General features: G+C 43.4%; 2 protein-coding genes across 13 annotated transcripts in view; one reads left to right on the top strand and one right to left on the bottom strand.

The window, feature by feature from the left end:
* The window catches only part of Osmr (oncostatin M receptor), a 54286-nt gene extending 37402 nt beyond the window's left edge, over positions 1-16884 (top strand). For 5 of the 10 annotated variants that reach the window (XM_039102190.2, XM_039102194.2, XM_039102192.2 and 2 more), the window contains 9 exons: positions 1248-1324; positions 2598-2820; positions 4233-4412; positions 5202-5306; positions 7019-7192; positions 8075-8242; positions 13549-13630; positions 13866-13938; positions 14624-16882. In XM_039102190.2, the coding sequence (XP_038958118.1) occupies positions 1248-1324; positions 2598-2820; positions 4233-4412; positions 5202-5306; positions 7019-7192; positions 8075-8242; positions 13549-13630; positions 13866-13938; positions 14624-15151 (1610 nt within the window). In that variant the 3' untranslated portion in view covers positions 15152-16882. Of the gene's footprint in view, positions 1-1247; positions 1325-2597; positions 2821-4232; positions 4413-5201; positions 5307-7018; positions 7193-8074; positions 8243-13548; positions 13631-13865; positions 13939-14623 lie in introns of all 10 variants that reach the window. The other 5 variants (NM_001005384.2, XM_039102195.2, XM_039102198.2 and 2 more) reach the window with 5 other exon arrangements.
* Positions 16885-20109: 3225 nt separating this feature from the next.
* Rictor (RPTOR independent companion of MTOR, complex 2) overlaps positions 20110-24468 on the bottom strand; it is a 92013-nt gene continuing 87654 nt past the window's right edge. For all 3 annotated transcript variants that reach the window (XM_039103527.1, XM_008760807.2, XM_063282846.1), the window contains one exon: positions 20110-24397. In XM_039103527.1, coding sequence (XP_038959455.1) covers positions 24323-24397 — 75 coding nt within the window. In that variant the 3' untranslated portion in view covers positions 20110-24322. The remainder of the gene's footprint in view (positions 24398-24468) is intronic.

Here is a 24468-nt window from a genome sequence, read left to right as displayed (position 1 = left end):
AAATACAGATCAATGATAAGATTGATAGATGACAGATTAAAGGTAGATTAGATACATACGAGATCATAGAGATAGATGACAGACAGACAGACAGACAGACAGACAGATATAGAAAGGTAGATGATTGATAGAAATTGACAGACAGTAGACAGGGAAGAGAGTGATTCCCCTTTGTAATATATCAATGGAGTAAGTTCAGATACAGTATAATCAACTCTCAGTTCACATAAATGAGCAAAGGTAGAGAGAAAAGACTGGGACATGTCAGCAGGTTGCTTTCTGGGCTTTCATTTCACTTTTCACTCTTTGGACGGTGTTCCTGGAGCTCGTCCAAAGACGCAGGCCCAGAGCCAGAAGCTAGGGTTTCAAAGTCAGACGAGCCAAAGCCAGCAGCAGTTCCTCTTGGACTCTTGGAAGCAGTTGTAGTGCCATCATTTGGGGACCAGTCAGCCAGCTCTCTGAGTGCCAATAGGAGACAGCTGACAGGATCAGGAAGCCGAAGGGATAGGGAAGTCTTTCCAGGTTGCACTCCAGTGAGGAATCAGCAGAGAAAAATCATGAATGCCAGGCAGGGTCCCTGGGCTTGCTGGCCCAAAGGCCTAGGTTAGTGTGTCTCTCTTAGCTTTGTACATGACGATTGTTGGGAAACTGACCTATATCCTCTGACAATTGTTCTGACCAAAAAAAAAAAATTATTATTAGTGACCTCCAGAGGCTCTAGGGCTGATTGGTGGGTTTCAAGTTTGGTATTGTGTTCGGGACAGATTAACTTTGTTTTGAAAGCACCTACTGTAAACTTCTATGAACATGTTCTTAATGTAATGTATCATGACCAATAAATATAGACAGTGAAAGCATTTAAAACCCACGCTGCGAGTGCTGAGTAAACAGTGTGGCTGTGGACCCATGGCTAGACGTCACAGAAAGAGACAGCTTGGCCTACAAGCCCCTGGGAGGACAGGAACAACCATGGCTTGGAACAGCAGTTCTCAACCTGTGGGTCATGACCCTTGCAGGGGTCGCACATCAGATATTTACATTGTGATTCATAGCAGTGGCAAAACTACAATATGAAGTAACAACAAAATAATTTTATAGCTGGGGGGGGGGGCGGTCACCATGACATGAGCTGTATTAAAGGGTTGAAGCATTAGGAAAGGTTGGAACCACTGGCTTAGAAGAACATGGAATGTATGACCTTCTTTGCAGACAAAATGACCTTGGGACTTGTCTTTGGTTCATTTCAGCCCCCTCAGAAGCTCTTGATGTGTGGAGAGACGTGCGGACAGAGAATGGAAGACATGTTGTGACTTTATTCTGGAAGGTAAGACTTGCGGCTTCTGGACAGCAGTGCCCTCCTCAGCTGGGAGAAACCATGGTGTCAGCCTCACAGGGCTGATTATCAGGGAAAAAGACCCACTCCATACCCAGTCCCAGTGTTTGGGCTACAACGTCCCTGAGCCCAACTGATGGCTGATGGTTGATTGTGATTGTTAGAATCTTTTCTGAGTGTTCTACTTAGGTCCACTGCAACCTTTGCAAGGCTCAAGACAAAGAGCTCTGTCTAGAGTCACATTATCTGCTTCTGAATTATGGATATGCAAATACAAAAGTTTCGAATCAAGCTATTACTTTATAATAGAAGATCAACCTTTTCCGGCTGCCTGGCCCAATCCACTTCGTGACAACCTGAAAGGCCAGCTCTGTATTCAGGGCTCTGAGATTCCTCAGTGTCTCACACCAAAGCATGGTAGTCAATAGGCGATTGTTGGCCCATTGTCGCAGCCTCACCCAGCTTTTCTTCTCCCCTTGGGTTTGGCATGGTCTTCTGGGTCTCTGCATATACATGTGTGGCTCTGCTAGGATGTCTGAGTTCTGTCCACTCCTTGAAAGGACAGCTACAGCTTAATTTGGGATACAGGGGTCCACAGAGCAAGACATAGCCTGCTCCCAGAAGAGCAGACCTCAGGAAGCTCTGATGGATGCTGACCTGGGACTGTGAGAGTCAGGACTTCTCTGTAACCACGAGCATCTTCTAGAAGAGGGAATATGAACTAAGGGGCAGAGGTCAGGGTGAGAGAAGACTAGGTAAAGGGAGGCCAGGACACAGACTCTTCTTCTACAAACTTCTGGGTGCTAGTTCCACTCTTGTGTCTTCTTCCAGGTGCCTCCCAAATCTTATTTCCCCCAGAGCTAAGGAGTCCATATTCCTCTTGACTTTTGACTCAGTCCCTGCTCTCTAGATATACTATAAGTCTTTCATATAGTCTCTAAATGATTTTTGTCTCTGTTCTCTTCAGTTAGATCGATATCCCTGACTCTAAGCTTGCTGTTGAGATGATTTCTCTATTTAATTTGATGAATGTGCTGCTGTGTGTGTACAAATGTGTACACAGAGAGACATATTTATTCTAATATGTATATATGTGTTCATGTGTGAATGTAGTATATGTGTATGTGCACATAGGTGTGTGCATATATATGAGTGGGTATATATGGTCTTATGTATATGTGGATTGGGCAGCTAAGGGATGGAAGAAATAAAAAAAGTAATTTTAGAGTAAAGCCCATTTTGAAAGGATTATCATCTTTTTCAGCCACTATTAAAATCACAGGCCAATGGCAAAATCATATCCTATAATATAGTTGTAGAAAATGAAGCCAATCCAACGGAGTCAGAACAGTACTCTGTTCGGGCGCCAGCCCTTGGCACAAACCTGAGCCTGGACCTGCATCCCTACAAGATTCACATCTCAGCCAACAACAGCGCGGGGGCATCTCCTGAGTCCTTGGTGGTCCTTTCTAGTCATTCTGGACATGGTAAGTCAGCGTTAGCCCATTTGGCTTCCGTTCTTGAGGGAAACTTTGATGATATTTCTAAATAGTGACAGACAAATAAAGCCATAACTTGAGGCAACAGTGAACCTTGACACTGAAGAGCTTCACCCATTTCCATAAATGTTCACTAAGACCCACACTTCAGGTTTTTCTGGGCGTCCTGTTTCACCTGAAAGTCTTAATTACTAGTTAGTTAATCACTGCACGGAAGTAAGATGCTGCTCATCTTTCTGGACCTTGAAACTGTCACACAGCAGGAGCACAGGACTAGACACACAGTAAAAGTTGTTGAGGTGGTTTCTTCAGTGTGCAGGTTCGCAGCTGAAGTTGACCCACACAGCTTCCTCCCCTTCCTCCATCAAAGAAAGAAATCTGTCTCACACCAAAACGGACATTTCCTCTTTACTTGTTCAGAGATGTCAGGAATGTGGACCTCACTCCGTAAGAGCACTGGAGGCTCAGAGTAATGGGGACAAGGAGGTTCATCTCATGACTTTACAAAGCTGAGTATGAACCTGGAAAGGCCATCGATGGAGCATGGAAGATACCTTTTGTCACCCTAACACACAAGTCTCCCCCATCCCTTTCCACTCGGGGTGAGAAATCAAGAACATAGGTTGACAGCCTATCAGGAAAGCTTGTCTGCTAGTAATTTGCTACTCTACCCTTTTAGTTTGACTGGTGGTGATGGGAGGTGTCCTTAGCAAGCTTCTCATCAGGGTTCTAGCATTTTCTGTTCATTCATAGCTGCATCTAAACTCGTTGGAGGCACTCTTGAAAGTGAATCATTACAAATACATTACAAGTGAACCATGTACACTAGACATCCCAAACTTAGGGTCCTACCACTTAGCAAGCTGCTGCAGCTGGTTTGAAACATGATTTGAAGAACAGAGATAGTGAGGAACTCAATCCTCTATAGCAATTAGAGGTTCTTTCCTGTGAGAGACTGTGTTAGTCAACTTCTCATTGTTATGACAAAGTACTGGAGGGGAACAAATTATAAGGTGGTAGACACTGACATGGTGGGGTTGGTTAGTTTGTTGCCTTGGGAGCTGTGGGGGGTGAATATCATTGAGGGTAACTTATGATAGAGCAAAAGCTACTTACCTCATGGTGCTTGTGAAGCAAAGAGAGGACAGAGCCAGGGTCCCAATATCTTCTTTCATAGTGTTCCCAGGAATATAACTTCAGTCTCCCAGTGTCAACAACTGAAAGAAGTCACTGCTTCCAAAGAGTGCCACAATCTGGGGGCCAAGGCTTTGGGTACAGAAGCCCTTGAGAAGCAAACATTGCAAGTGTTAGCTTCTTTCCTTGGAAATTTTAAACATAATAAAGTACACACACACACAATGAACTGAATCAGAAGTATTATTCTATTTCTTTCTGCACAGAAGAGGTCCATGAAAAAACAATTAAAGGTATAAAGAATGGATTCAATATTTCCTGGGAGCCGGTATCTGGAGACGCGATAGGCTATGTTGTGGACTGGTGTGCACATTCTCAGACCCAACGCTGTGATTTGCAGTGGAAGAACGTAGGTCCCAATATCACAAGCACCATCATCACCTCAGGTGAGAGCTATCTGCACTCCTCCTTGCCTAGCCCTCTTGCAGGAAGTCTAACACAGACTTCAGTTCTGACCTACAGATATTTTGTGTCAGGCTAGTGATTTTGAAGTGACAAGTCCAGCGAGGTTGCTTGGAGATCAGACTTTCTGGGGATGGATTATGGCCTTTGGACTTAAAAATCTACTGTAGCAGAGTATGTAAATGTAGTCCCATAGTGTAGATTTTAATAAATGTCTCCTCTAAATTAGAGGGACATCTGGACCGCTTGCAGAAAGCTTTTGCAGATGGAGAGAACAACAAAAACTTGGACATTTAGGGCATAGAGTTGATGGAAACAGAATCAGCTTTCAGTCTCAATGAACTTTTAGGCATGAACACTCCCCTCCTGCAGTGAATCTACAAGTTGACAATGCCTGCTGGTTTAGAGAGGTCAAGGGGGCTCAAGGGAGTGCTTTAAGTAGGACATACAGGCTAAAGGACTGATTTGGGAATCATCTAGCTCCAGAAAGGGATGGAGACCCCTGCAGATTCAGGGGCCTGAGAGCACAGATGAGGCGGGCTGAGGGTCCTGGCTCCAGAGCACATGCCACTTTCCACTGACTGGAGACAGCACAATGTTTGCAATACAGAAAGCTCCAAGGCCTAGCAGAAGGAAGGACACACTAGAGGGAAGAGTGGAAAGATCTTGAGAGAGAAACTACCGGGGGATGCTTGCTCCCCGTTCATCCTTTCCTGCTCAGCTCAAATGATGTCATTGCATCGTCCTAAAAACCTTTGGCTTCTCTTCTCTAGACGCTTTTGAGCCAGGGGTCCGTTACAACTTCAGAATTTTTGAAAGATCTGTGGAAGAGAATGTTCGGTTAGTAGAGAAACAAAGAGGATACACCCAGGAATTGGGTAAGTAGAAGGCACTTGGCACAACTCAGGAAGGCTTGTGCTGCACCATAGTTTTGTGTTTAGAAAGATTGCATTCCCATACTCAATTTTATGGTTCCATTAACTTAAAAACAATTTGCATTACGTTTTTAAAGTCATATAAATGAAACATCTTCACTATAGGATATGTATAAATTATTGCATGAAAGAGGATGAAATCTTTGCTAATTTTAACACCCAAAGGGCAATGTCCAGCAACTATTGCAGTTACCCACTTCTCTATAGCGTTAAACTCTTAAATAAAAACGAGATGGTCAACGAAGTTCTTTGACTTCTTTCTTGATTAATGCCACAAAATATTATTTAACCACTGTGCTACTTCTGTGATAAAAAAGGAGCCCCTCTGCATGTGCCAAGCCACCTATTGTTGGACAATTTAGAATGAGTGCAATGATTTTCTTTCAGAAACTGAAAAATATATCTTCAGGTATCTTGTAGCTCTAAGTTGTACATCTCTCTTTTGCTGTCCACTCTCTTGTTCTGATCTGAATTATTTTCAATTTAGCTAACTCTTTATCTTTATTCATAATTGTGTGTGTGTGTGTGTGTGTGTGTGTGTGTGTGTGTGTGTGTGTGTGTGTTTCATCAAGTAGCATGTACCATGCTTTTTGAGTCTGTCTCTCACTGGCCTGGAGCTCACCAAGTAGGCTATGCTGACTGGCCAGTGAACCCCAGAAATATCTCTCTCTCTCTCTCTCTCTCTCTCTGTGTGTGTGTGTGTGTGTGTGTCTCTCCACTCCACATACACTGTGCTTTCAAGAAAAGCACCACCACTCTCAGCTTTTTGGCATGTGTTCTGAAGACAAGATTCAGGCTCTCATGCTTAGAAAGCAAGACCTTACCAAGCAAGCTATCATCTATGCCTACGATGACGGTGTTCCATGGACTCCGAGACATAGAATCCTTGGGTCAAAGGGTTTCAGCTTCAAAAAAATATCCTCATTTCTTTTCGAATTGTCAGGAAATTGCCTCCTGTAAACATTTATCCCTGTCTCAGCACCAGAATGGGATGCTAGCTCTTCCCAATGGAGTGTTTGTCATTAGGGTCACTGGACTCTGGAAGCAGGCTCCTGGTTATCTTACCAATCAGACTGACTCTAACATTCTTCCTTTAGAAAAGCTGATCCAGTATTCATGGTGGACAGAGGGGACAGGAAGGGGCGTGTCACTTGTGAATGCATCTCTGTGTGCAGACCTGCACAAATGTGTGTGCTGGGGTGGGGGAAGGATTTCCCGGGTACATTCCCGGCATGTTTCATAACACACATCGCCCTGTTCTGGGGACAGAATTCTCCAAATCCCCCTCTCGTATCTTTAAACATATCTTGCCTTCTCTGTCCCTCCCTCTTCATGCCTGTCAATTCTCTAGTTCACAAAGTGCTGTTGGGACTTCAAGGACAGGGCCAAGTCTAAGATGGACCTTTTATTTTTCACTTTTCCCCCTGTGGCTTTTGCACAAATTACTTAATCAATGTATGTCTTCATTTATGAAAGGCTTATATGAGAACTCAGAACTGTGTGTTGGTACACAATATCCAGGGAAAGAGATCAAAGCCCTTACCTTGACAGGCGCTCAGCGTCCAGAGCTGCCTGTGACGTGTGGTTAGTTTGCATAAGTGTTGTGAGACCATTCCCAAACCATGACTTGTTCTTGCTTTATCTTCCTTCCCTAGCTCCGTCGGTGAATCCAGGAGTGACGATTCATAACTTGACCCCAAACTCCTTCAGTCTAAAATGGCAGGATTATGCCAGCGACTTCCAGTCTGGCTTTATAAAAGGGTACCTCGTATATTTGAAATCCAAGGAGCTGCAGTGCAACCCAAACTGGGAGAGGACTGTTCTGTCAGGTGATGCTCACCCTCTCGGCTGTTTGCTTAGACTCAAAAGACCTCCTCACAGCTTGGGAGTCATGAAAGCGAGGCTGAGCTAGGGGAAAGTTTAGAAAAGGCCAGAAAAGACAGGGCCAGGCTGGGGACCAGGCTGAGCTCTTCCCGTGCCGTTGTATAACCAATAGCAAAACGAAAAGGGCTGTGAGCGGAGGGAGAGGAATTTGAATTCAGTTCAAAACTGATGTGGGCCTGACCATCAGCCCCTACAGAAATCCTTCCATTTAGAAAACCTGCTTGCTCTCCCACTTCATCAGAAGGTCTTAGACTTACTTTTACATATAAAGGTATATGTTTGTGGTGCTGAGGACCAAATACACAGCCTCCGACATACTATGAGCACGAAGTCTGTCTGTAAGCCACATCTCTGGCACCCGCTTATTTCCCTGTGTGTGCTTATTATGGCGGCAGAAGTCTCTACCTGTGTTATTGGCACTCCCTGCTTAGTGGATATTTTGTTTATTGTGGCACACCTTGAAAGCTGTGAAACTATTATTTGATTTGAGGTTGCCTCAAGGATGCTGATGGTACTGAGGCAGCTGGGGCATCAATGCTTGGCTCCCACACAAGCTCTCTGCCACACTCTTTCCTTTCTTTCTTAATAAGTCATGGAGCTGTGCATCCCAGGCTGGCCTGAACTCATTATGTAGCTAAAGATGGCCTCGAGCTTCAGCTCTTCCCACTGGGATTACACGCATGTGACATCATGTCCAGGGTCTGTCGTGTTGGGAATTAGGCCCACGGCCTGTGCATGCTAGGCGAGCATTCTGCTAACTGGCCACAAGCAGGCCTCTGCCGTACCCTGAATATGATTTTCTTGACAACGTTGCTTTTCAATCACAGATAAGTCAGTGCTCTGTAAATATGACGTCGATGACCCAGAGACAAAGACACTCACTGTGGAAAACCTTCGGCCAGAGTCCCTCTATGAGTTTCTCGTCACTCCATATACCAGCGCTGGCCAGGGACCCAATGAAACATACACAAAGGTCACGACTCCAGATGTACGCTGTGAGTTTCTCCAAAGCAAACGTTTCCCTCAAAGCAAAATTTGAGTTCCTAGACTTTCGACAGATCAGGACACTTCAATAATGTCTTCTCCCTTTCCCCAGCCCCCACTTCTTTTTCTCCCTTCCACACATAAATGTTATTCAGAATCCCGTTCCAGACCCCAGGTTGAATCGGCAGTTACCTGACCTATGAACTAGAGACTTCTTGTCTTTCTCACTGATACTCGGTGTCTGTCTCTGGGAGTCAGTCTCTGGGTGACTTGAAAGTCACAGCACAGTTTAGAGTTGGCACCAGAAGAGCTCCCATCTTCTCACTCTAGCAGGCCGTGGATGATGGTGGGTAGCTTCCTGCCTCAGGAGGGCTAGGCTGACGAAACCTCAGAGACACTCAGTTTTGAAAAAGCAAGAGGCTTAAGCTGCAAGTTCCCGGCTTCCTCCGTGCAGCATCCATTCGCTGAAATCTCAGCTGTTGGGAGTTAGGGTGCTAGTCCTGGGGTGCCATAGTGGGTGTCACAGATGCATACAGCTGCAACAGCAGGTGTTAGCGATGACTGAAACATTGTCTGATGCCGCCGAGTCGATGTCCAGGGTTCAAGTCACATTAAGATTTGAGTCAGAGGTTTTGATTATTTGAGCATGCTTGTCACTTTAAGTCATTTCACTGGATGCAGCGGGTGTGTTTGAGATGGGGTGTCACATAGCCCAGGCTACATTGCTAAGGATGAACTTGAACTCATGGTCTTCCTTCCTCCACCTTCCCCATGCTGGCACAGCAGGCATGCATTCCCACGACCAACTCTGTATTTTTTCTTCCACATTTTGACTTTGTTCTGTGTGAGCGTGCACATACACATACACAAAAGGATGATTTCATATTTTCAAGATTTCATTAATCTTGGTGGTAATGATGTTATTGATAAGAAAGTATTTCAGTTATTCACTACTTCCCTGACAGACACTTTTGTTGCTGGAATTTCCAACCCCAATAAGCCCATATAAAAACCACACTATCCAGTTATTATGAGCTATACACCTAAATTAGGCAGATCTAGCACTGTGCTCACTTCCCGGCTATGAGACACTTTGCTACTTGTGGTTTCTCCTGGCTATGTGGTTCTGCTCCATTATGGCTTCCTCCTCCTCCTCCTCCTCCTCCTCCTCCTCCTCCTCCTCCTCCTCCTCCTTCCCCTCCTCCCCCTCCCCCTCCTCCCCCTCCCCCTCCTCCCCCTCCCCCTCCTCCTCCTCCCTCTCCTCTTCTTCCTCTCCTTCCCCTTCTTCCCCTCACTCCTCCTCCTCTTCCTCTCCCTCCCCTTCCTCCTCTCCCTCCTTCTCCTCTCCCTTCTTCTCCTCCTCCTCCTTCTCCTCCTTCTCATTCTCCTTCTCCTCTTTTATCCTCTCCTTCCCTTCTGGTTTTCCTCTCTCCACCTACCCCTACTCTCAAACAACCTCCCATCCCACCTTTCCCCTTCACAGCCTAATCACAGACTCTAGCCTTTATTGACCAGTTAAAATGGGGAGAAGGTTCACAAGGGATCACCTGTGTTGGGGCAGCCCCTCTTGAGGAAGCAGAATTAACATCAGAACACAAACAGCCTCAGGACAACCCACAACACACTTTGTACACTTAAAATAGAATGTTATAGGACTCTGTTAACTCCGTCTGTGCCCTGCTGACTAGGAATAAGAAATGCTTGCATTTGCTAGAAGGCGTGATTAAATGAAACCAAACAAAAGGATCCAAAATGCAATGCGACATGCCAAAGCATGTAGACATTTTGCTGCCAATAGCGGGAATTCTTAACAACAGGCCCCTTTCTTTGTGAGTTGGTACTTTTTCTTTGAACAGAGACTGGCTTAGTGAATAGAGACCGTGAGGCCGAGAGGTCGGCGAGCCCGTTCAGAGGTCTCTCAGGTGCTCACCCTCATGATCGTCCCTGCCTCTGCTTTCTGCACAGTTGGACCTGTGTTTCCATGGAATTTAACTAGCACACTGGGGCCAGGTGGTTCCCCACCTAATGATGCTCAACTTAGGACTCCTTTGCATTGCTGGGGTGTAAAAGCAGGACACGCTCAGAAGAAGATGCTCTTTGCAGTGTGATCTTTTCCCAGGCTGGTGGAATGCAGGCTGGTGTGGCCCAAGCCGCAGCTCCAACAGCCAGGCCATTGTCAGAGAAGTCTGCAGCAGCATGCAGCGGCTGCTGTGAAGCCGGGCTGTTGGCGGGCTGGGTGTGGGGGATGTATTTTCCTGCAGCGCTTAGAACTTAACAGTTTGTCAGGATGTAGTCCCTTGCCAGCCAAGGGCCACCTGGGGTTAACTTTTCAGCAGCAGGTTATACTCCGAAAGTTTGTTTTCAAAACTCGCCTGACGGTTGTTGAAGTCAAACAGATGGAAAAACAAAACAAAACTCAATGTTGGCAAAGATGGAGGAAAACTGGAACTCTTAAACCTTGAGTGTAGGTAGGAAAAAGGTGACACAAAAGTAACGTAGGGAAACTGGTAGTTTCGGTGTCTCCTAAAGAAAGTGTGTGCTCGGTGTGGGGCTTAGACCCTCAGTCCTTGATATACAGCTTAAAGAAATGTCTGCATATGGGCGTACACTCATAGACACCGCAAACACCTACAGACAAGCATTAAAATACCCACATCTGTACAATTCCTGAGGCTCACAAGCATCCATCCCCTGAGAAGGATAAACAGCTCTGCTGTGGTCACACAGTGGAGTGTCATAAAGTAATGAAAACAACGTTCCTGCAGTTATAAACTAGTATGGTGACACTTTCAAGTGCAAGAAGGAGTGAAGGGAGGCAGGGAGGAGTTCTGCTGTGAGGTTGATGTCAGAGTGCAGGAAGAGACGGCCACCACACTCCGAAAGGGTCAGCCTGTGGTGTGCTTGGGAATGCACAGTGTCTGGGGTCCCCGGGTAATGCTGCTCTTGACCTGTACACAGGTTAGATGGATGTGTCAAGGAAGTAGGAAATCCACTGAGCTGTATGCAATCTCTGTCTCTCTCCATCTTCCTCTTTCTCTCTCTCTCCCACACACACAGGTTGAATATGCTAAATTTGAAAGTCCCAATGCCAAACCAAAACATTCTGAGGGCTTTCATGCCACAGCGGAAGATTCAACTTCTGGCTGTGTATAAAGGGCACACGGCACCCACTGCATAAAATGATCTCCAGTCTATATAAAGCAGATGAATCTGGTATGAATTTTGTAATTAGACTCTCTTCATACATCTCACCACGAATAGGCAAATATTCCCCAAATCAAAATAATGTGAACTCCTAAACCTCTGGCTTCCAGGAGTTTCTGGTAATGGGTACCCACCCTCAATTTCAGTAGAGTATGTAAATCCATATTTTTACCAAATTTTAAAACTGGTCATAGCACTTGAAGGTCTTGAGAGCAACTATTCTCACCACACAGCCTCTGCCCAGGGAAGGCTCCCTTACGGAACTACCCAACACCCAGCTGGGGAGCCAAACAAGGCGGTGTTTGTTTGTTCATTTGTTTGTTTGTTTTCTAGTCTAGGCTGGCACTGGGTGAGAGTGGGGAGAGTAAGTTCAAACAAACTGATTGAACAGGACCGTATGTTCATCACACTGTCCTCGGAGCCCTCCTAGTCATTTGCCCAGGACGTTCCTTACACACAAGCTAAGTGATTGATTAGTTGAACTACTATCTAAAAAATAGTAGTGTTCCAATATCAACCAACCAGACCCCTTCTCCCGCTGGGGGCTCCCAGGGGACTAAACCACCATCCCACGAGTACACAGGGATGGACCCATGATATCAGCTGCTATGTAGAAGAGGATGGCCTTGTCGGGCATCAGTGGGAGGAAAGCCCCTTGGTCCTGCCAAGGGTTGATGCCCCAGTGTAGGGGAATGTCAGGGCGGGGAGGTGGGAGGGAATGGGAGCATCCTCATAGAAGCAGGGGGTGGGTAGGATAGCAAGTTTCTGGAGGGGAAACCAGGAAATGGGATAACATTTACTTAACACGTAAATAAAAAATGCAATTAAAAATAGTAGTGTTTGACACGTTTGAGAAATAAAGCAGAATTATTAAAGGAGGTTAAGGTACACGAGGGTAAAGGAAGTAAGACAAGGTTTGTCTCCTTCTCCAGCCTACAGTCCACTAGTCACATGTACCCTGAGACAGTGACCCAACTTGGTTAAAATATTATGATTTATGTGATTTTTTTGTAACTCTATTGTATAATTCCTGAGTGTGAACTTTATAGGGGGACAATGCTATACAATACCAGAAGGCCAGATATTCCCATACCTAGCCAACTGTTAATATATGACAAGCAACCTTAGAATCTCAGTGACAAACAGGTATTTGTCTTCTAGTCAGAGACTCCATGTCAACACGGCTTGCTGACTGGGCCACACTGACCTCTCCACACTCACCACATGGTGTGTGAAAGAAGACAGTGACTATGCAAGCATATTTGAAGCCCCTCCTTAGACTATAGCTATGACCTGTTGATCATCATACTGACCAAAATAAGGCATATGGTTAAGCCCCAAGGCAAGAGGCAGGAAAATACTCCCACCTGCTACAGACACAGGGTGGTGTCTTAGTTTGCTGTGAAGAGACACCGTGACCAAGACAACCCTTATAAAGGCAAACATTTAATTGGGGCTGGCTTACAGTTTCAGAGGTTCAGTTCATTATCGTCATAGTGGGAAACAAGACATCATGCGGGCAGACCTGGTTCTAGACACAGTGACACACTTTCTCCAACAAGGCGACACCTATTCCAACAAGGCCACTTCCCATGGACCAAGCATATTTAAAGCACCTCAGGTAGGGAGTGAGAGACTGGGCGTTCATGGTGTTTTCTATCAGACTTAATGAGTTTGAACTGTGGAGTGTTTGTTGACTCACAGCAAAGGGCTCCCTGCATTGGTTGGTGTCTCAGATGGCCCCTGTTGGCTTTGAACTCCTGCTACTTCTGCTTTACCTCCTGCGTGTTAAGAGTGCTGCAGGTATGCACCACCATACCTAGCCTTTTTGGTCTTCTCTCTTCTAGTTAGGCAAGACTCAGATTGAATTTTCCCTATAAGTTCCACCCGGTCGAATTTCTCTAAATCTAATAAATAAGAACTATTCATGTGTGAGAAGTGATTTTTTTTTTAGAATTAAAATCATTTAAAAGAAATCTCATAGTGAGTCTTGGATAAGTACACGTAGTTGAGGATCAGTAAACATGGAAAATTCTTCACCCCCATAATCTTTTCTTCCATTAAGGAGACTAATGCATACATGAAAAAGATTCCTTTCTCTTTTCTTCTTTAGCCCACATGCTGCTGCAGATCATATTACCCATGACCCTCGGCGTCTTCCTCAGCATCATTGTGTGTTACTGGAAAAGTCAGTGGTAAGTGGAGAGGAAGCCATTAGTCAAGAGCTAGAAACAGCCCCTAAGACAGGAGTGATATGGAATAATATGGGGGATGGAATGAAAAGATCAAAGATATGTAGGTGAGCACAGGATATCTAGTTGACAGGTTTGCCTTCTGGGTCAGTAGAGAGGGAAAAGCAGACCCATTTCTGAGGATACTTGAGGGTTCGCTCTTACCGGCCCCATCAGTCTTGTTTTTACTATTCTTCAGGGTGAAGGAGAAGTGCTATCCTGACATTCCCAATCCATACAAGAGCAGCATCCTATCACTCATAAAATCCAAGGTAAATGTGGGGGTGTTCTATGTGTACAATGCCCATGAAGGACTAATCTAGCCAGGCATGGTGGCTCATGCCTGAGGTCCCTACCTATGTGAGCGCGAGTCCAGTCTGGTCTATAAAGTTAGTTCTAAGACTATGCAGTGAGACTCTGTTTCAAAAATCTGAAAGTGTGCCTGCATGCATGTGTGTGTGCGTGGATGCATGCATGCGTGTGAAAAGAATGCATCTTGGTTTGGGGCTTTATTGATTAAGCATTCTCATACCTCTTCAGGAAAAGATAAGAAATTAGAAGTACAAACACAGCGGTGAAGCAGGCTGGACTAGGGTACAGCTCAGTGGCAGAATGGCTTTGCCTAGCATGAGTGAAGCCCTGGTTTTGATCCCAGCGCAGATCAAATATAATTGCATCTTACTCGTTGTGGGCTACCAGACAAGTCAGTGGTGAGAAAGGAAGGCTTCATCCACCTGGGAGTCAGACACAAACTCCTAAGACAGAAAATGACTTGTTCTGTCTTGGCGAGTCATCGGACTTTTGTCACAACCTTCAAGCTAACGTATGGCCAGGAAGGAGTGTGAAACTCTCAGTGCACACACACACTGTATACACAACACACACACGCTGTATACACGATACACTTGGATATTCCCTCTTGTGCTTTTATCTTGCATATGCTTGATTCCTTTGCAGAAGAATCCTCACTTAATAATGAATGTCAAAGACTGCATTCCAGATGTCCTTGAAGTTATAAACAAAGCAGAAGGCAGCAAGACACAGTGTGTAGGCTCTGGGAAACTTCACACTGAAGATGTACCCACTAAGCCTCCATTGGTGCCAACAGAAAAGGATTCCTCTGGCCCCATGCCCTTCGTCTTCCTTGAGAATTTTACTTACGATCAGTCAGCTTTTGATTCTGGTTCTCATGGCTTCATTCCAGGACCCCTAAAAAACACACCGCACCAACTCGGACTATTGGCTCCGCCTAACAAGTTACAGAATGTATTAGAAAATGATTACATGAAGTCCCTGGTCGAAAGTCCAACTGAAGAAACTAGTTTGATTTATGTGTCCCAGCTGGCTTCACCTATATGCGGAGACAAGGACAGTCTTGTCACGAACCCACCCATGCCAGTGTACGGTTCAGAGTATAAAAAGCAAATGGCACTTCCGGGGAGCCTCACATCAGCTTCTCTGAAGGAGAACAACTTGACTTCTTAGGCCAAGGTGAACAGTAAACACCAAGCTGCACCAATGCACTTCACACACTACAGGCACTTTGGGGGATGTAGCTGGCACCATACAAACACCACGTGCCCTGGCCTTTGGCCCTGGGGTGCTCATTATCCGCACCACTACAGACTGGCAGACTGAAGACCAGAAGTTTACAATGTGGTCTCCATTCACCCCGAAGGGTTCCTTAGAACTGGCAGGATCCTGGAGCATGCTGACCTTATTAGTCAGGCTCGCCCTGATTGTAGTACCCCTGAGCTTGCCCTAGGGTAGACGCCAGTCATTTCACAGAGCCCACCTACTCAGAACTGCACAACACGGCTCTGGTCCTGGGATTTTGGTTTGCAGTGAGAAGAAAACATCTTCGTGTAAACTTGACCTCACGCTTAATAGTTTAAGGGTGAAAACAAGTGGATCAGATGTGTGATGAATGCCACAAGAGACTGATTGCTTTTATTGTATAGATTTATCACATTTAATGGAGAGGTTACAAACTAGACTTTGGCCATACCTTGAAATGAGAACTTGTAGTCACTGATAAAGTACAAAGAACTCTCTTCGTGTCTACACTAAACCTAACCAGAGATGTAGAAATGGAGAGGAGGCTCTTCACAGGTCTCCCACTGTCTAGCTTATGGCAGTAAACCAGGAGAGCAAAGAGCTCCACGCTTACTGTCCAGGTGACTCTACCCTGTTCAACAGACTTCATTCTTCTTTAGTTGTTGACTACCTCAGAAGAGAAGAAAAGGACATTTCACAGAGTGATGCCTTTTACACATAATATACCCCCCCCCACACGCTGTAACTAGAGGACCCACTTCACAAACTAACCTCTGCTCTTTGGACGCTCGGTTGTCTGGTTCACGAGAATTCCGTCTCACATTCTTGTGCTAAAATACAAAAGCCCTAGTACCGGGTGCAATTTAGCTAGAACTTTAAATGTAGAAGTCAGTTGTGTTGGCTCCGAATTCATGTCTTTTGACAAAATACACTTGGTCCTATCTACGGGTTCCACATCCAGACTCAACCAACCTCAGAAAGAAGATATTCAGGAAAAATAGCCTGTACTAAACTCATGTATTTTTCTTGTTATTCCTTAAGGTATTAATAATTTCCACGGCATTTGCACGCATCAGGCATTGTGGCACAGTATGAAGAACACCCACTATATTACAATGCTATTTTTAGGTAAGGCTTGAATTCCTGCAGATCTTGGCGCTCCTTTAATTAACTCCTGGAAAGTGCCATAAAGGAATGACTATATGTAATGGCTGAACACATACATTGGTTCCCTCTTCTTAACGCTTGTCACATTGCAGAACAAGGTGGAAAGGTATTCTTTTTTCTTGTTGTTAGCTAAGCCTAATAGGAATGATGACTTTGTGCACATGTGTGGCTGTTAAGTGCATGTGGCCACAGAACATATAGTAATAGTAACCATGAATGTTCTACACAAGCTGTCCAATCTTCTCTTTACAGAATAGAAGCCTTTGTTAGAAAACATGGCTAAACCCAACCCAGGACCAGGCAGTATCTTGAATAGTCTAGGTGGGAGAAGACTTTGCTCAGTATTGTTTATGTTTTCCTGTCACTGGATTTCTCACCAGAAATGTTAATGACATTTATTTGTGATGTTTTTCATTTCAATTTTGTTTAAAAAACAATCCACAAAACATTAGTTATTTTTTTTGCTGTTTCAATAAAGTCCAAATTAAAACATGTCACGATCACATTCTTTTAATTTCCTTAACAGAATATGAATTCAACAATTGAATATAGCCAAAAACATCACCTCACAAACTTAACATGTAAATTGACCCCTTCAACCTAAAGAAGGCCTGTTCAGCACACATGTGTTCAGAAGCATATCACGCTCAAGTTTTTTTCCTCTCCTCTTATGGTCCACTTCTTGTGTTTGTGTTACAGTCCTCACCCCATCAGCAACAGGAGTAATAGACTTTGAGACCAAAGGTTATTTTAGTCTCTGGCTTATCTCATATAACACAATGATCTCTAATTCCACCCATTTCCCTACAAGTGTCACACAATTTAGAGCTGAATAAAATCCAATGTGAACATGTTCCAATTTCTTTATCCATCTGTTGATGGCTCTTTAGGCTAGTTCCCTAGCTAGCCATTGTAAACAGAGTAGTGATAAACACAGATATGCAACCATTTCTATGCTATGCTGATTTAAGTATCTGCTGGGTAGGTGTACATGCAGAAATGGTATAGTTGGGTGTATGTGCAGTTTTAGGAACCAGCACACTGACATCCATTGTGGCTGTAGCTGTCTACACTGCAAAGGGGTTCCTCTACGTCACATCCTCATCAACACGTTCTTTCTCCATAGCAGGAATCTCCTTGACCCGGCATCCCAAAGCTCCTAATTTGCCCTGTACTGATGGCTAAAGTTGTACACTTTTTTGGATTTTTTCCACTTTTAAAAATGTCCACTCAGCCCATTAATTTAATCTTCTGAAGTTCCTTATATATTCTAGGTATCAATCCTTAAAGACTCCATGAGAAAATTATTAGATATGACAAACACATTCAGCAAGTTACAGGATACACATCTTCAATCTCAATGTATGTAAAGTTAGTTTGTAGAAGGAAGCAGCCATCTTTGAAAGTGACAACTACTGAAATAAAGGGATGAATCAGAGAAAGATCTGACAGAATGAGTCAGATAGGATATGTCCGACTCTCACGACAGGAAAGAGAGGTGACTTCAGAGTAGTGGAAAAGATGGGGAGGAAGCAGTTTTACAGGGACAGTGTTACAGGGACAGGTTGCAGGTGAAGACAGGAGCCAGAAGATTAGAAAACACTGCTAGAGTTAGAGGCAAAGCAGAGCAATTCAGTCAGACACTGAGAGAAGTCAGTTTGAATCAGTCGGCTTGGGAAGTCTGAGCCTGAAGAGCTGACTTGAGTTTGCCAGCCAGAGTTCAGAAAGAACTTGAAAGGGTGAGCTTATTCAGCAGTAAGCCTCCGAGACAAATATATCTGGCAAATACATTACAGTTACACATTAGAAAAATGGAAATACTGCCATGGGCCTGGATTAGTAGAATGCTGCAAAAACAAACGACTGTTAGTATGATTACGCATCCAATGGAACTTCTATAAAAATTCAAATTGCATTCTTCATAATCTTCAAATTGACACAGAAGTACAAAAGACCCTGAATAACCAAAAGCAATTCTTAGCACAAAGAGCAAATGCTGAAGACATTGTAATACCTGACCATAAATTATTATATCCTCCAGGTCATAGAAACAAAACCATATAAAATGGGTTCAAAAAGAGACACATAGATTAACGGCATACAGCACAAGACTCAGAAACAGACCCAGATACGACCACCTAACACTTGACAGAGGTGCAGAAATACACATGAAAAAGAGCTAGGAGAACTGAAATTTCCCATCCTTGTGGTTGAAATTACATCCAATTTCTTTCAACCCAGTTTTCTGTACAAAAATCAGATGGATCAGACTGTGGTGTAGACCTGAAACTACTAGAAAGAAACATCAACAAAAACACTTTTAAGATATGGGCATAGGCAAGCACTTTCTGAAAAGGGCTTTTATCAGCACATGAGACAACGTTGACAACCAATAGGTGGGACTACATGAATTAAATGCTCCTGCACAGCAAACAATCAGCGAAATAAAGAGCCTATGGACTGTAAGATAAGGTTCCTGCAAGTCACAGGCATAGCCTAGTCAGGATCCAAGTTCATCAAAAGAGTCTTAGAGAGATAGAAAGATGTACACACTTGACTTTGGACACTATGTGCACAGACGTCCCTGTATGGTCAGACCGCATGTGTCAGCCTCATGGTTGATCTCATTTACAAAGTATGTATTTATAAGGAGACTAAGTTGAATTAGATTAAAGGTCACACCAATGAACTCTGTTGACTAAGCTGGCTTTGTCTCAAAAGCTTAGAAAACACTGAAGTATTTCTAAAACCCCAAAGGGTAAAACAGAGATGAAGTCTTCAGAATCAGTCATCAAACAAGACCGTGAGTTCTCTAAGTGTATGAAGTTGGCCTAGTGCTCCGAATAAGCACTAAGAAAACCACAAAGCTTTGAAATAGTTCATGTTCATTAAAAATGTTAGCACAGTGGTTTGAGTATTTTTAACAATTTGTGTATGTTTGACTCCACCTGTGCCTGTGTACCTGTGTGCTGGATGCCTATGGAGACCAGAAGAGGAAACTACATTACAGATGGATAGAAACCACAAGGTGGGTGCTGGGAATTGAACTCAGGTCCTCTGAAAGAAGAGCCGGTGCTCAAAACCACCGAGTTAATGTCTCCAGCTACTTGCTTTTATCTGGAGAAGTTTTAAAAATAAACCTACCATTTCCTCTTCATCTGGGTGCTAACTACACTCCTGGTAAACACAGTACAGGGTGAGAGCAATGATAGGAACACACAGGGGTCCATAGTCCAAACACCTGCCTTGAGTTGGCTCAAGGTGGGGAACAGACTTTAGCAACTGTCGGGAGAGCCTGGCTTGCAGGCTGAGTGTCTCAGCTGGCTCTTTTCCTGTGGTGTGATACTCTGCCCAGGGCGGCAGGGGGCTGGCCTATCTGCTCAGGCAGCGTGTGCAGACTGCTGAGCATCTCACCATTTACACAGCATTGTCGTAGGACCTCAGCAAGTCCAGAGCTCTTCTAGTTCAAGGTATCTCTATGTCCAAATCCTTCACGATAATGATTTGAAACTGAGGAGTAAGTATGTCACACTAAATTTGGAAGAATGCCAAGGAAGTACAATTGGGGTCTCTTTTCCTGGTACAAGACCATCCCCATCTTTAGATTCAAAAAGACGGATTTCCTGAAAAATCACACCTGTCAACATCAGCATCATGTGCTTCCCATAATGCCCAATGAGACACATTAAATCTTCCAATAACGCCAACACCACCACAAGTTTAAGAATTTTAAGTACATTTTATTAACAATGAATCCCTTTGATAAGATTATGCTTCAGGAGGCTTTAATGCCCTTAACATAAACTGTACACATTATACAAAAACATTACAACCACAATAACAGTAACAACAACAAAAATCAAAGTGAGCAAAACCATTTGGGGACAAATCTTATTTAAATTATACACAACTCAATGAAATATTCTTAAGGAAAATATATAAATACTTTTTCTTTCTATGTTACAGTTATACAATATAAATCAGATTTCAATGTCTGTTCAGTGACCTACAAATACCAGAACCTCCAAAAATGTAGCAGCGTATTACTAAATAAAAACACGTTATGTGGTCGGAGAGCATTAGCTGAGATCCTCTCTATGATCCCTTACCACTCTTCAAAGCTAACTGAACTTACATCATTTGTCTCACAATGCATCCTTAGGGTTTCTGACAGGCCAGCAATGGAACATTTTTCAACAATCATACATTAAAAATTTTTACCACTCCCGCTCTGCCCCAAGACTGCATTTTGTGCTAGATCAACCTAGTTAAGTGGGAAAATGATAAGATATGTTTCCTTTTTGGCATAAATTAATTTTTCATACTAAGTATTACAGAGTCAAAATGTGCAATCCATGCATCTGTGGCAGAGTTATCCACCTAACTATAAAAATACTCAAAGGGGAGGAATCCCACATTCTGTGAGTCGTATAAATGTACTATAATGAACCCCTCCTGGGGACCTGAAATTAAAAGAAAACGGCTCTTGGAAAGACTTGCGCAGACTTCTGTGTCTTCCTAAGCACTGCCTTCCGGGTCACTGGCGGGCCTGGGAGTGAGACTCAGTGTAGTGACACTCTTCAAGTTCAGAGAAGTTAGGATGGGAACAACAGGCTTTGTCAGTATGGAGAGAATGGAGACTTTCCCAGCCCACACTCAAGAAAATCTGAAATGTTCACTGTAAGCAGCTCTTCTTAGAAGTCTCCCAAACAATTCTACTTTTCTTTCATGAATTGTGAATCTGGGACCAAATGGAAGTAAAAGGAGGGGGAGAAACTTCACTTCCAAAATGTATCGTCACACATTCTTCTCACACAAAATTAGCACCTAACTCTTATCACAGGAGAATAATCGCAATTATAATCTGAATGACAATTTTGCTTCTTATTGCTTAATGATGTGTGCTTTGAGTGGGGCATCAGCGGCATCCTCTGAAGAGACTGAAGGTGCATGGAAACAGCACTCGACAGTCTACCCACACGAACTGGCATCCCACTATACACTCTTGGCCACGGGATGACTTCAGTTTCAACTGTCTCAAGCTCTGGATAAGAGAGAAACGCTACTGAAGTCTGGCTCCTGGTCACTTGGACACATCACCACAGCCGCAGTGCATGCACTTCTAACAGCCTTGTAATGCCACTGTCTTATGGGATGTCTCTACTCTTACTCTTTATCAGAAACACTTAAGTTAGAGAGAACACTTTCTTCCTCCAATGTACTCTAAGCAGAAACAGAAAAGTAAAAGAAATTTTAGAGCCTATTTTCTTATAAATACTAAATTACTCATTTTTTTAAATTTGTCAGTATTTACTTAGTATGTGAAGCTGAAATCTGTTCTTGAAAAAAACTTCAATTAGAAATGACAATTTACAATTAGAAATTCACAGTTTACAACCAGCTTAACTGTTCAAACTCCTCCAAATTATTAATTATCAATAGTACAAATTTATATGACTAAGAGTAATTCTAAACTCTTGAAAAACTACAGTATTGATATTTTGGTAATATCTAATATTTATAGACAATTTTCTCAATGATTTCTTTTATCATTGACATCATTTATAACCTGCTATAATTTAATAGTCGTAAACACCTATGCTAATCACTTGGCACTGCATGTAGTTTTTGTCATAAAAGTCTACTTTTATACACGTACTTAAAGGAAATGTATTACACCTGTTGGTGAAACCATGGTTAAACCAAATTGCACTATAAATGTAAGCATAGACAATATCCCCCAATTTACCGATAATCACAAAGCTCTGATACCTTCCCAAAGTAAGTGCTATAGGCAGACATGACAACACACACACACACACACACACACACACACACACACACACACACACACACTCTCTCTCTCTCTCTCTCTCTCTCTCTCTCTCTCCTCTTTCAAAGTAACAGTCAAAAGTCAAAACAAAACAGATGCGTAGGACACTAGGGCACAGCCTCAATTTCAGGATGGCTGACTCAGGTGCGCAAGGCTGGGCATAGTTTTGTGTGAAGAGAAACAAACAAGAAGAGTTATTGTTAACTTTCGAGGGACGAAACCACAGATTTTATACTCTGTTAACTGAGGTAGTGTTTAAAATGAATGTCTAAAATGTTAATCCCATTTATGAATAAGACTACATTACTTCCTTTGGAATTGTAACCACTATTTGGTCTAGTATCTCTGACATTTGGTTCTCTGGAAAGGCAGTTTTATTATCCAAGACCAAAGACCAAAGTGACAGGCATGCTCTGAGAAGCACTGCTGACATTTAAATCGAAGTTTTCTCCTCACTGATTTTCCGAGAACGAGAACGGTGTTGTACCACGAGCAGCAGCTTAGAGCCCTTGTCTGCTTTGTTGCCATGGAGGTTGCTACACAGTGCACATGAGAACAACTCGCTGAAGTGCAGTCGAAGAAGTTAGGGAGGGAGATGAAATCTTCATCCCAGTGCGAACTTTCAGTGCCAGCAAATTATAAGAAAAATCTCTGTGAGTTATGCTTCCTAGTTCACAGGGCACTTTACAGCGACCCTGCAAACAAGAGCATTATGAGAAGGGTGTACAACGTGGGGAAATATGGAGCAACGTCTATGACGTGGTAAAGCTGATGTGCATTGTAAAATGGGCTACAGAAAGGAATTAGAGGGTCCCAGTCAGTCCAGCTGGATGGTCTGTTCTATAGATGGTTTCAAAAGACAGCCTCTCACAGATAAGCATTCTAGTCATGATGCTCATGCTATGTTATGTACAGATTTGCATATATGTTTAATTCCCGTGAAGATTTCCAAGTGTCTTTATACATATACAAATTAGACAGACAGACAAGCCTTGCCCTCATCGACTTCACAAATGTGATAAAGGCAATGACTGTACTCATAACTCACCTATAACTGCAATTTATGCAAAACAGGAACACTAACAACAATTAAATTATCCCTCTTTAAAATTTAGTAATTAAGGCTTTCACCACAATTTTTCCTCTTAAAAACGAGTCTCAATGACTTTTTAATAGGACATATGGCTCTTCCTTTTTTCCATGGAATGTGTGAATTGCAGGCAAACTTGTCTTTTCCTTGAGAGATTGCAGTATCACTTAATGCTTTCCTTTGCTTTGGGTCCAGACCACTAATGCTTGTCCAATTTGTATTCAGTGGTGAGAAGAGTTGATGAGGTCGGAAGGCCACTGGCTATAATGTGTTCTGGACATGAGAAGTATTTCAAATTTACTATTTCTTTTGATCACATTGTAGTGAAAACCCTTAATTAGTAAGAACAGCCTTTAAGAACACATTGCAACAAAGCTGCAGAGGAGAACGAACAGGCATCCGTATGCAGTCTAGCATCATCAAATAACTCCCACGTTGCAAGTGTTGGGCTCCCTTTGCTCTGGAGTTATCAGCCTCTGAAGTAGTGTCACAGACATGAGGGAGTGTGGAGAGGCCAGCGTGCTCCTGATACCAGCAGTTACAGCCGTGGGTAGCAGGATGCAGCCTTACAGTCAGTGACTCCTGGTTTCCACACACTAGTTAACAAACAAGGCATCTTTTGCATTTACCCTTGATTAAAAAGCATTCAGAAACAACTGTGTGAAGGATGCTTCTTCATGTCCTGTTTTGTTCCACTGCCCTTATGCTTTTAAAATAAAAAAATAGAAAACCTATGTAGGTATTCAGTGCTTAGCTCTTGCATAAGATGATAACTGAATTAAAACCGTGGTAATGAATCACGAACCCCAAGAAGGGCCCGACACGGGAGAGAAGGTGGCCTGGCTGGGGATGCCAGCAGCTCTAGCAGTTCTGTACCAATCACTGCTGGCCACAGTCAGAAGACTCTCCTGCCTCGCTGTCAGCCAGTCAGTACTCTGTGAGGCTTTTAGGAAATCCACAAGTTTGAATACATATATAGTTTCTAGCTATAAACATCATAAATATGAGGTCAGGATTCGGCAGATTCGTCAACTATAGGTTGATTTGGTGGAATTGCCAACACAGCCTCTGCTTCTTCATGCATCTAGGAAAAAGTAATACATTGTTAATTTAAAAAAAAAAACAAAAAAAACCAAAAATGGCACATAATATAGA

Source organism: Rattus norvegicus, chromosome 2 (assembly GCF_036323735.1).
Source record: "Rattus norvegicus strain BN/NHsdMcwi chromosome 2, GRCr8, whole genome shotgun sequence".
Lineage (NCBI taxonomy): Eukaryota > Metazoa > Chordata > Mammalia > Rodentia > Muridae > Rattus > Rattus norvegicus.
Note: the sequence above shows the minus strand (reverse complement) of the source record. Positions and strands in the feature narration are given on the sequence as shown.